The sequence below is a fragment of the Carassius carassius genome, chromosome 21 (genome assembly GCF_963082965.1).
Source record: "Carassius carassius chromosome 21, fCarCar2.1, whole genome shotgun sequence".
In the NCBI taxonomy this organism is placed as follows: Eukaryota; Metazoa; Chordata; class Actinopteri; order Cypriniformes; family Cyprinidae; genus Carassius; species Carassius carassius.
In genome coordinates this window covers 32,264,856-32,278,079 of record NC_081775.1, presented here as the reverse complement: position 1 = coordinate 32,278,079, position 13,224 = coordinate 32,264,856, and the positions used below count along the sequence as shown (strand labels likewise).

Below are 13,224 nucleotides of genomic sequence, written 5' to 3'. Positions count from 1 at the left end.
TCGAATCGCTGACACCTGCTGGTCAAACTCGGTCAAACTCTGTCCGGCGTGAGCCAAGGCTCCCAACGATTGAGTCTGCGAATTTAACAATCCGATAGGAACATGTTAACTAGTTCTCACCAGTGATCAGTGGGATATTTGGGATTGATGTGAGGTATAATTATCTGGGAAGAGTTAATAGATTGAGCCTCCAGGGCTCCCCCTCACAATGAACAGAGAGAAACAGAAATGCTGGACTGTTTTATTTCTCCCTCTTTATCCTCCTGTCACAGAGTCACTGTAGACTTAGACATGACAAACAAACTTAAGTGCAGTGTCCTGAAGACCAATGCTTTCTTTGAGCTATAAATCAGCTAAAAACACACTTTGCACTAATGATGTGAATATTTACTCCATTTGTTTTTGTTTGATCACTGAAAATCTAACAGAGATGAAATCACTATTTTCCTATTGAACGTCTGGATTTATTAGGTTTGAATGAATAAAGTTTTAGTTTAATCAGCAATGGATCTGGTCTAGTCCTGTATGTTTTAGGCACATTTGTTAAAATGTTAAATGTGAACTCACCTGGCTGTACCTGTGTTGCACCAAACACACAAATATGACACCAAAGTGCTTCTGAACATCGCAAACATTGTTTGGAGAAATGCATTTACACTGCTGTTGCACCTTTAATCAGCCGTGTGTTCCTGTGATCTGAGGTGATCTTAGAATATTAAACCGCTGTAACGTGTGTAAAGACACCTTTCAACATGCACACCCCCCCCCCCACAGGTGCTCAGGAGCACATCTAGCACTAAGCATCTAGAAGATCTTCGCACTGATCGGAGTTACATTGCATTGCACACAAACTCTCGTAGAGTTTTACACAGAAACCAATCCATGTGCAACATCTGCCAAAGAAATCAAAGTGACTCTACAGTGTAATCTAGACTTGACCCATAAGAGCAAAAATAACTTCAGTGCATACATTTATTAAGATGATAGTTTCAGAGCAGCGTATAAATGTCTGTCCACATCACTGATGATCCTAACGCTCACAGAGAGCTGAGTGTCACGTTCATCACACTTCCAGAAATACTCCAGAAGAAGATCACACACGGCTCGAGTCTGAACGAGGGACAGGTCTGGAGCAGGACATTATTAAAGGTTATTTATTTACTAATACTTAACCCTCTGGGCTTCTTCGTAAATGGGTCACACTTAGCTTCCTCCCGCCCGAAAACGGGCGAAGCCTTAAAATTGTACTTTACTTTTTCCCAGGATAACCAATCAAATATATTTTTGTTCTATAATGTTTTCTGATTATTATTTAGAATTTTTAGATTTTTTTATGATACTTTGCATTAATTATATAATTTTTATGAGCTATTTTTTCCATTAGAATTAATATATCATTTTTTATTTTATATTTATTTTTTTAAAAAAATTCAATAAATGCAGCATTTCACATCAAAATAGAGTGCTAGCCTAAAAAAAAATGTTCCAGGAGAAGAACTTCATCTAGTGGCTTTAAAAAATAGCCACTTTTGTGTAATGTCCTGTACCAGCCTGTAGGCTGTCTATAGCTTCCTATATATCCTATGTAGAAAGGCTATTTGATTCCTTTTGTTGTTTTAGACATGATTTCTCTATCTTATTCGTTTTTTTTATTTAGATATACATTTAGATATTCTAAAAGATGATTACTTTATTTTCTTAACAAAAATGTTTAGATAAGTATCAGGTTTTGCATTATGATTACAATCAAACTATAGCATTTGGTTAGAAAGGGAACACAATGTGTGTGTGTGTGTGTGTGTGTGTATGTGTGAGTGAATGTGTGTGTGTGTGTGTGTTGCATTTGAGCGAGAGTCTCTTTTTGTATTTTTTATTTATTTATTTTTGCATATTCTCAAAATTTGCTGTTGCAGTCTTACCAGTCTCTCTCTTTCTCTCTCTCTCTTTCTCTCTCTCTCTCTCTCTCTCTCTGTGTGTGTGTGTGTGCATTTGAGCAAGTTTTTTTTTTCATATATTGATTTTATGTGGAATATTCTACAAATTTGCTGTTGCAGTCGCCAGTTTATCTGTGTATGTGTGTGTGTGTTTGTGTGCGTGGGTGTGTGTGTGTGGGGGGGGGGATCTTATTTGCATGATGTCTTATTTTGCAGGATCTCTTGATGTTCTAGAGTGTCACCCCTTCATTGCTGTACACTTTTTTTCAGCACAGTTGCTGATCTGTAGCTTGTACCACCAAAAGTTTCTCTGAGTTTTCCTATTTTTTCATATTTCCCATTCATTTCCTATGTCGCCCGATTTCGGGCGGGAGGAAGCTAAGTGTGACTTTTTTTTACGACCCTTTAACATATCAGAATCATCTCCTTGATTTTTTTGTGTGTTCATATAGGTAATACAACAAAAGTCACCAAGTTTCATCCCCATCCGATGAAGCAAAAAAATTAAACATTTAAAAACGTTCAAGTTTTCGCCCGTTTTCGGGCGAAGAAGCCCAGAAAAACAGAGAAGTGTGAGAAATTAATCTGAGTGTAATGATGAAAGAAGACCATATGCAGAAGCTTCTTTAGACATACATTTCTGATAAATCTGGCCAGGATTTCCCTAGAAATCATAAAGGTGTAGAACAGTTTGAGAGTGAGTAAATGACAGAGATATAGATGTGAGGATTAACTTTGGTTTTAAGAGTCTGATGACGGTTAGGTCATTGAACATGAACACGACACACAGATCACATCCTCTCCGAGTCACCAGAGAATAACACACACACACGACTCTCACAACGTGAGAGAAAACTACAGAAACAAGCGTCGCAGGCTCTCAATATTAGCAGGGTTTTCTCCAGAGAGCACCTGAATGTGTTTCAGATCATTAGTTTACTGTCGAGATGATTCTCCTCTTCACATCTGATGGTCTCTCGAAGGACAAACAGACAAACGCTCGAGTGCAACAGAGGTTTATTATCCATTATGATCTATGGACATCAACAAGCTTTATGTTATCATAATATGAATATCAAATATCACTGCAATAAAGTGCAAGTCCTTTGACTGTACATTTGTTTCATTCCCTAGTGTATTGTGCCTGAAGAAGAATCTGAAGCCCTTGAGTTCAAACCACACACATGTAGCTAAAGCTGAACTTAAACTACACGAGCTGAAGACTCCCTCGTCATCATCATCATCATCATCATGATCACAAACGCAGAGCTGGTAATGTGTCACTGGTTTGTTAACTCTGACGGTGAGCACCAGCACATGCTGTGTGATAACAATGGGGAGGTCAAAGATAAAACATTCAATAGAGACGTGTTTCCTCGAGCAGGCCGTTCCTCGTCGAATCAGGAGACAGAGAGGAAGAGAGGACAACAAACAGGCATTCGCATGAACACGTGGCACAATCCAGAAACACAGAACTCATATTACAGCCTGTGCATAGGAAGAATAAAAGCACTTATGGTATCTGCAAACATCAAGCAGGGCTGGGGAAATAAATCGATGCATCGTGAATCCAGAAGTGATTCCGCATCCATTCTGAGATCTTCCGAATCCTTTCTCGAGTCGATTCTGAGATTAGTTTAAAACACTGCATGCTTTATAAACCACTGTACACCGCTCTTCTCCAAATCCTTACACACTCGAACATAAAATAACCATTCATTCAATTCAAAAAGGTTAAAGTGAATTAGACACGTGTGTTCACAGTGGGCTGTGTTTATATTAAAATCATTCTGAGCCGAGGTGAAATTACAGACTCTTCAGCTCTTCTTCATCAAATCTAGAGTAGAGCGCCATCTGCTGTTCCGGAGAGAATCACATGCATTCAGAAGATCTCAGAATCCTCATTGATTTATGGCCCTAATGCTGGCTCACGCCGGAGGGAGATGTGCCCGAGCCGACCGTCTCTGCTCACAGGAAGCACAGCACATCTGTGGAGCACTATCTGTGCAGCAGCACGAAGGCCTCCAGCCGCTCGGGGATGTTCCCGTGGTACACCAGGCCGTGTCTGATGATGGAGCGCGCCGCCAGACACTGCAGCGTGGTGTGGTTGATGGGCTGGATCAGGTTCTTGGCCAGCTCCTTCTGGTCCAGCAGGTCGCAGGCCGTCTGTTTGAGGGAGTTGGTGCTGTCGAAGTGTGTGCCGCAGGAGATCAGCAGCTTCATGATGTCGGGGTGGTTGTTGGACGCAGCCACATGCAGAGGGCTGTTGTCATCCTGGTCTCTGCAGTTCACATCAGCACCACACTCCAGCAGGATAGATGTGACCTGGAAGGAGGGGAACTTGCAGACGGGGTAGCGGCCCACACAGGTGGTGTTCCTGTCCACGGCCAGGTGCAGCGGACTGAAGCCGTTCTTCCCACAGGCCTGCAGCTTCAGGAACCTGTAGATGGTCTCTTTCTTGAAGTGGTCCTGCTCCACAGTGCACGGCACTTTCTCCAGCAGACAGATGAGGTGCAGGATGATGGACAGCACCTGTGGATCACAACGGTTAGGAACAGTGTGAGCCCAGCACTTTTCACATTGCAGATGGTGTCAGAGCAGCTTGTTAAACTGAGAAACAGAGATGCAGGATTAATCACATGTGATGGTCATCCGTGTCTCGTCAGTAAAGCTGGTTCTGTGATTAGCAGTAAATGGCCATCACCTGCTTTCAAATGTAGCGGCACTTAATATAAATTAAAATTTAGATTTTCAAATATTGTCCTCCTAACAAACCAGACATCAATGGAGAGATGATTTATTCAGCTTTCAGATAATGAATATATCTCAATAAAAAAAAACCTGACCCTTCTGAATGGTTTTATGCTCCAGGGTCACATTTTGCAACAATAGATGGTTTAAAGTGTTCCTCAAGCAATCCTGGGTACTGTCGTCTATTTATTTAAGGCTCAGACTGATTTTTTGTGCATTGTGTCGTCCTGACCAAACCAGTTCCAGATTGAAAAAGAAGCTCCTCGTTGAGCGATAAACTCCTCAGTTTCACGTTTGCCTTCGCTCTGCACGCTCGCACACGGAGCTAGACTTCATTATCGCTGGAAGACTAAAGGTAAAGAAATATTCGGATCTAATGTAAATGTCCAAAGCTTTGAAAAACATTTTAAAAAAAGGTAAACCTCACATTTCAGCCTTTAAATAAATTAAAAGATAAAATTCGAAATGATAATTACTTAATAAATAATTCTAGATAACTTATCTGAATTCTTTAATTGTGTAGAATCCACATAAGCTTGTTTTTCATCAACCGGTCAAAATACAGCAGGGCGGGTCAATTCAGTCTGTTTCTGTCCAGACAGTAGCTGGATGTGAATGTAAGTCTGTGTAAATCCACTCTCTGACAGCAGGTGGCGCTGATGGGAAAGATGAACTACAGCTGTTTCCTGTAACCTCCGAGAACAAAACAGTACTGCGATGAAGAACACTTCCTTTAGCTATTACACGGAGCCAAGATGAAAACAAAAAGCCATTGAATCGTTTCTGAAAATAGAAACTACAGAGGTACATTCATATAATTCATTAATTCGTAATTCATTTGATTAATTCTTAGCACTCATCTGTTGCTCTGCGCAGCCGAGACTGAAAACTCTGCTCCGCTCGGACAGGGTTTATTTATCGCCAGCTGTTCAAATCACACTAATGGAATACGGTTTTAATAATTAAAAGAAGAAATGGTAATACTAACTGCAGGGAATTTTATCATGATTTATCGTCAAACTGGTAATTGTTACGTGTGTATTCACGGTATGTGTGTGTGTGTTCACGGTGTGTGTGTGTGTGTGTGTGTGTGTGTTCACGTGTAGGACATGGTGTTAGGCTGATGATACACGGGGAAACTCTCTGAACAATGCTGCGGAGCAGCTTTAATGTTAATGTTGCCGTCAATGGGTGACCAGGTAACACCCCGGTAACACCCCGGTAACACCCCGGTAACACCCCGGTAACACACCGGTAACACACCGGTAACACCCCGGTAACACCCCGGTAACACCCCGGTAACACACAGGGCCCATGACCGATCTTCAGGATCCAGATAGAAATGTATTTTCAGTAAAGAATGTACCCAAGCAACAATCCCTTAAACAGAGTTGCTCGGCAGCATTGCTCAAAAAGTTGCCCTTGTATCATCAGCCTTGATTCAATCCCTCGCCTCAGGCTCATGATACACACAACAACTTTTCAAGTAATGTTGGTGAGCAACTTTGGTTAATGTTGCCATAAATGGGTAACCAGGTCAAAGCAACTAGAAGACAATCCTTGGCTAAAACTAACGTGTCCGGTCTGACCGTATGTGTGAACAGAGACGTTTAGTTTGAATGAATGTTAATGGAGGAGAGGCTTCACTACGATGAATAAACTGCTTTTTAAAGGAAACGGCTTATTTGATGAATTGACGGCCTATCTGCTAAATGTACATTATCTTTTACAATAAAGAATAATTGTAAATTAAAATATTAGTAGCTTACCACAAAAAAATGCTGTTTTTTAAGAGAAGTCAGAGTTTTTGCGTCAGCTGTGATTCAGCTCATGGCACTTCTCCTTCATTCCTATCTGGATCTGAAAGTGTGCTCGAGTGTCACACAACTCTGACTGAAATTCAGTGATAGCAAGGCTGTAATGTGATTGGTTAATAAGGCACACGTGATCCAAGTTAGTTACAGACCCTGTCATGTCCCTAAAGATCATCTCTGACCCAATCTAAAGTATCCAGACAGTCATTTATCACCCATTCTCAGTGAGAAAGTGCCCAAGCAACACTCAAAAAGTTGCCCCATGTGTCATCAGCTTAAGGGATACGTTTAAGTGGAACACTTAAGGACTTGAGGAGAATAGATCACCTTGCTGAGCTGCGCTGGATCGGGGCCGGGCTGCGTCTGCTTGATGGCACGCTCGATCTCCAGCACGCTCTTACTGAGGATCTCCATCAGCTCCTGGAAGGACACGCAGGTCCCCAGCAGACCCTTGGCTCGGTCCTGCAGCATGAAGGAGAAGAGCTCGGCGAAGGACAGCAGGCTGCTGGCCGTCATGGGGCTGAGCGCGTCCAGGTTGCTCTGCTGCATGTCCAGAGCGTACTTCCACAGCTTGATGCAGCGCTCGAAGTTGCCCGAGTCGGCGTACACGGCTCCCCGGTAGCGGATGTAGTAGGACGTGTCGGGGTGCGAGGGCCCGAGGATGCGTTCTCGGATCAGCAGCGCTTGCATGCGCATGTCGTCGGGGTCAGCGATCAGGCCGTCCAGCTCCTCGAAGGAGTTCACCTCCTTGCTGTAATCGTAGGCCGGCTCCAGCTGCTTGGGCTCGTCCTTCAGGAGCCCGTGGTTGGGCTCGCTGTGCCGCAGGTCCATGGCTCTCTTCCAGTACTTCAGCGCTCCCAGCAGGTCTCTCTTCTTATCCACGAACGTGGCCCCCAGCAGCTCCAGAGCGTTGATGCGCTCCGTTCTGCTGGTCTGAGGGTGCTGCGTGAGGAAATCCACGATGTTGGTGTGTCCCGTCACGCTGGCGGAGAGCAGCGGCGTCATCCCGTATCCGTCCTTCTCCATGCTGGAGCCGTACTTCAGGAGCATCTTCATGATCTCCAAGCTCCCGGACTCAGCGCAGTCGTGTAGAGCCGTGTTCCCTTCAGGACAGAGAGCACACAGAACACAAGACGTCAGAGATGAAGAGGACAGACACCCGACAGTCACTGAGGATAAACTAAATACAGTCTAACCTAAAATGATTCAGACACCAGATATAAGTTTTACTAGTGGACGCAGGACACTATAGTTCATTTATGTAAGTGAGGATAGCAAGATAAAGATGACTGACATATAACCAATAATTCTTCATACAGTGCAAAACTGATAAACATTTTAAATCAAAAATGATTCAGACACTTCGACCTGATCACGTGTTGCTTAAGTGTTTTTTCTTTAATTGCTAAAATGACCATTTTTACAGCACAGACTGAACTAAATATTATTGGAGCTAAATTAGTTTTATCTATTTGTGTTCTTAATTTTAACAGCTGACAGCTGTTCAACTGAATTCATTACATACCCTTCTATCAAAGTTATCTGACAATACAAGATTAATTTATTCTGACAGTTTAACGTTCTTCTCATATTTTATTACCGTTTTCTAAACTATAGCCAATAAACTGTGATATAATGTGAGAAAGGTGTGTGAATAAATTTTTCTTTGACTGTACATGTATTTGTGCAGCACTAGTGGAACCAAACAGAGGCGTTTAGGATCTGAAATGCTCATTATTTTCACAGTTATGTTATCTGATGACAGAAATGGCAAGCTTGACGTGAATTATTGTCAGCTATCAAACTGAATCAACACTGAACTGATCTGAATAATGACTCTATTGTCGATCTGAACTGAAACCATCGATTCCTCTTGATCTCTGTGAAGCTGCTTTGACCCAATCTGTTTTGTATAAAGCGCAGTAGAAATACATTTCCATGTTGATGTGACTTACACTGGCTGCCAATAGCAAGGTACTGAAGCGTGTCTACAGGACAAACAATGGCTCTGCTCGCTCTAGAACTGACCTCCAGAACGCCTCGGGTTCATCCCAAAGAAGCACAAAGTCTCTCTCACAGACCCTTTCTTCTTCCATCATCTAGCACAGGGGTTGGCAACCTACGGCACGCGTGCCAACAGTGGCACGCAGAGGGATAATCGCTGGCACGCAAGCAATAAGGAAAACTGTATAATGACGAACAGTTTGATGTAATAACTTCTCATAGTCACACAGCCTGTTAGGAGCTACAAATACTATTAAAGTGTGAGAATTAACTTGCATGGATGCACGTGCAAACACTGCACATACTAGGTGCTTCAGATCAAAGCCTCGGTCTAACAGCACTCGTCAATGTCAAAATGACTGAGATGGCCAATCAGATCAAAGTAGGCGGGGTTTACTGTTCACAGAAGCAGAGCGCGAAGCGTCAGTTTAACGTTAAAGAGAGTGAGGTAAGATGAAGCTGCAAATCAATTAACATTAGTCAACTTTTAATAATACGTTTTACCATAGAAATGTTAAATGACCTAAAGCTATATCCAGTGATTAAAAATTTTCTGAAATATGGCCATTTTGAGAGAAAGAAAGTGGGGGGGGGGGTAAATTGTCTCTCTCTGCAGACAATGAAGCGATTTTGCCCCTTTGTTGTTGAGAAATATAATGTAGCGATTCAGTATCGATTAATAAAAGTAGCATGACAACACTCATAGGTTTATGAGCTTCTGAATGCTACTTTTTGCACAGCACGATCTCAGATCTCTGTGTGCGAGTGGTGTGTGTTGTGTGTGTGTCTGTGTGTGCACGTTCATCAATTAAAGCAGTGCATTAACGTTGATTAAACGTTAAAAAAACTTTTTTTTATCGTATAATAAAAAATTGTGTATGTACCGTTTAAATACAGAATTATATCGGGGTGTGGGGGGAGGGGGGGCTGTGCACACTTGGCACAGTGGTTAACCATAAAAATAAAAAATGGCACGTCATGCCGAAAAGGTTGCTGATCCCTGATCTAGCACTTACCTATTCTACTCCATTCCATTCGTTTAGGCCTAATTTATTTATTTTTAAAAACACTTGGCTATGTGCTCGACTAACTGAGATGTCACAGCACTTGTATATTGTTGTTCTTTTGTTTGCTTCTACTTTGTAAGTCGCTCTGGATAAAAGCATCTGTTAAATGTAAATGTATTTACCGGTACACACTGTTCAATGCAGGGAATTAATGCATTTAACCTGCAATTACAAATGCATAAATAATGTTTTGATATATTAATCATAAAACACTGAATGGATACTTTATTAGTGAAACTAAAACCACTAGTAGGTGGCTGTTAATTAGTGAGTCATCGCGATTGAACCGAATCATTTAAACGATTGATTCATTCAGGAACAGAACAGTTCTGTGGCTGTGTTTGGAATTATTTCTGATGGCGAAATGGCACAAACACAGGAAATATATTATTTAAAATGTAAGTCTCTTAATTAACTTCTTGTTTATTGAACATATAAAAAAAAAAATAATTTAATATAATTTATAATCATGGCAAGTTTTGGAGAAAAAGAAAAATGGCACTCTTTGTGTGAAATTGATGAAATATTCTATATGAAGTGGTATATATATATATATAAATGTTCTGTCCTCGTGTCTCTAAATGTCTTTTAACAGACTGAATCCTGCAGTGAAAGGGTCTAGTCTAGACTTCATCACGTCATGAACGTGAGCGCTCTCTAGGTGTGTGCGCAATGGTTTTTGGGAAACACCCGATAAGTATTATCACAGATGATATAAATTGCACATCTCTAGTCTCACCTTTCACACTTTTCCGGTTGACATCGGCTCCTTTCTCCAGCAGGTACTGTGCGATCTCCTTGTGTCCTTTATAACATGATATCATGAGGCAGGTGTGTCCGTGTCTGTTGGCCACCTCCAGATCTGCCTTGTGCTCCACCAGGTATCTGACGATGTCCAGGTGTCCGTCGAAGCAGGCGGCTCTCAGCGGCGTGGAGTTGGTGAGAGTGGTATTGTTCACAGAAGCGCCGTGTCCCAGCAGAGACTGCACGACCTTCAGGTGTCCGGCGGCCGAGGCGGCCCACAGCGGCGGCGCTCCCTCGATGATCTCCCCGTCGAAGTTCACCGATCCTCCCACCTCCACAGGTGCGCAGCAGCACTCGATCAGGTACTCCAGCAGCTCCAGGTGACCGTACCGAGCAGCCATCAGCAGCGGCGTCGCTCCGTTCGTCTTCTCCGCCATCAGCTTCATCACATCGTGATCGCTCTTGTTCTCTAACAGTTTCTGGAGGAGTCTCAGTTTGCCGTCTCGGGCGGCGTTGAAAACAGCCGTTTTTAAATCCATGGCTTAGAGCTGCCCTGCGACTCCGTCCTGTAAACAACAACAAGATCAGACACGTACATCACAAGCTTCAAGTGTAGGGATGTAACGATGCAGCCTGAGAAATCAATAACAATGTGTGACGATCGAGTCGGTTGAGATGTTAAACGAATCGCGTTGGAATTGAGGACGTTTATATGAATGAACAGAAAGTTTAGAAGGTGTTTTCTTTTTATCTTGTTTTGTTTACAGCGGTAACCAAGGAAACAGTGTAGCGCTGCAGTTCCATGAGCGCCTCCTGCTGTCAGAGCGTGCATCTGCGTCTCATTCAGAGCTTCTGCTGTTTCTGTCTCTTACAAACAGAGCTGAGCAGAATCATCACTGCACTCTTTTATCAGCAGCTAAAACTGGGTTGAAGTCATCTCTGTGTGCAGCACAAACACAAATCTCACTGCATTATTACAATGAATGGACAAATTAATGTTTGGAAATGCAAACTGATATTTCCTACTGACACACTACAGCAAAAGATTGAATTAAAACCAGTTTTAGCTGCTGATAATACTAGTGCTCTAATGATTTTGTATTCAGTTGATTTGGGATTTGTTTTAAAATTTCAGTTTAGTTATTTGACATTTCAATTTCACAAAGAAATGTGCAGCATTTTGTCTAAGAAATAATAATAGAGCACCCTTTAATTAATAATTAGTCTTAAATCTCTTTTTTTTTTTTATAAATGTGAGAGAAACACATTGTGAAAGCCCTTCTGTGAATCGTCTGACATCATGAGAAGTGTCACATCCCTATTGAGCTGTTTTTGTGAATGGTGTCTTTCCAAACACACGACTTCACAAGAGCTCAGCTTTTGAGCAATATCCTGACATTCACAAACTAAGAGGACAGTGGAGATATATATTGCACAAGTCATTACAGTTATGGCATTTTGAGCAAGATATTCTTCAGTATCCGCCACTGAAGAAAGAAAGATGAGGCTGAGTAAATGATGACAATTCATCTCGAACTGCTCTTTTAAGGTGTTTCTGTCAGTAAGTGAGCAGTCAAACCAGCAGTCTATTGTATAAACTGCCTCGACTGCTCTAAAAGTCATAAAAAGATCTATTTTGAGTTTGGTTTACTGCTAGTTAGTCAAACCAGTTCTTCTGATCCAGGGTTAGTTATGTTTACGCTCTGATGAGTGAGGATCAGGAGTTCTGTAGTATTTAGTCTTGATCCAGGTGAGTTATGGCTGTTTTATTCCTACAGTATTTACAGCAGACTTTATCACGTGATCAGAAACATGACACTAGCACAGCTTTCTTTATATATAATCTCTTAGCCTACGATAAATTCATTATAATGAATACGGTTTAGAGTCATTATATATACAGATATTAAGCCGATCACTATCAAGTACCCAATTATTATTATTATTAATATTATTATTATTATTATCAGAGCAGTGTTCGCTGTTCGAGGCTGTGTTGACATCCAGCACGGCTCACTCAGAGTCATTACAGGTGTTTTACGGTAGATTTTAACCTCAAACAACACAGTTTGACCGGTATTCTGTCCGGTCACACACAGACCCGTGATGTGGATCATTATCGTGTCGTTTTCTGTCGTTAATCACCGCGTCAGACCGAAGGCCGCACTCACCGCTAGCGCTTGTGTCCGTTAACAGCCGTTTACTCGCGTTGAACGAAGCTCCACAGACACAGACTGCGACGGTAACGCTGCTTTAGCTCATACCGAGTCCAGATATAATATATAACGATAAAAACAGAGCGTCGCTGCGAGTCTTCCCTCCCCCGCTTCCTGTAACATCGAGGTCCTCCTCAGTCAACACACTCAAACGGTGTTTCACGAACTCCAGAGCCTCACGAATCCGACATTATGCTGGTTTTAAGTCCATTTCTCGGTTCTGTGGCTCAGATCTTGACGAACGCTGCTGGTTTCCCCGTCAGTTACAGCGGCCCGAAGATCCCGCCCCATCACGAGTGATTGACAGCCTGGCGGACCAATCACGGCGTCGCTCAAACGTTTTCCATTTAAAGGTAAACGAAGAGTCACGACGCGAGCGCTTTTAATAACGCGGGCGCGTGAGGAGCGAACGGAACGATTCTCGGAGATTGATGAAAGAGTCCGGTGTTTTACTCCTCAGTGAGCCTTGAAAACCCGATTCATAGAAATAAACGAGTGATTAAAGATTAATCTTCCTTAGATTTGCCTGTTGACTGTAATATCGGTGTTCGCTAACAGCGCCCTCTAGAGGCCAGAGAGAACCGGACTGATGCACAATATAATATTGTACAGTGCTGATATTCTGCTCATATTTCTTTTCAAGCACATTTTACCAATTCCATATCACAGCAATCTTAATAACGACTGTTGATTT

At 42.2% G+C, this 13,224-nt stretch overlaps 2 protein-coding genes across 2 annotated transcripts in view; both read right to left on the bottom strand.

Moving 5' to 3' along the window:
• Positions 1-13,224, bottom strand: part of LOC132098197 (spermatogenesis-associated serine-rich protein 2-like) — a 197,900-nt gene that overhangs the window by 92,863 nt on the left and 91,813 nt on the right. The window lies entirely within an intron of this gene.
• LOC132098176 (protein fem-1 homolog C) lies at positions 3,868-12,858 on the bottom strand. The gene is made up of 4 exons (XM_059504351.1): positions 12,486-12,858; positions 10,310-10,880; positions 6,827-7,602; positions 3,868-4,466 (listed from the first exon to the last, which is right to left on the bottom strand). Exons 2-4 carry the CDS (start codon positions 10,851-10,853, stop codon positions 3,933-3,935), a joined length of 1,854 nt encoding a protein of 617 aa, XP_059360334.1. The 5' UTR covers positions 10,854-10,880; positions 12,486-12,858; the 3' UTR covers positions 3,868-3,932.

Bases quoted from the DNA above. Each gene is read 5' to 3' on its own strand.
- LOC132098176 (XM_059504351.1), bottom strand. From the start codon at position 10,853: ATGGATTTAAAAACGGCTGTTTTCAACGCCGCCCGAGACGGCAAACTG. The intron at 7,603-10,309 runs GTGAGACTAGAG...TCTGTCCTGAAG, and splicing joins CAACCGGAAAAGTGTGAAAG to GGAACACGGCTCTACACGAC. The intron at 4,467-6,826 runs GTGATCTATTCT...TGTGATCCACAG, and splicing joins ATCCAGCGCAGCTCAGCAAG to GTGCTGTCCATCATCCTGCA.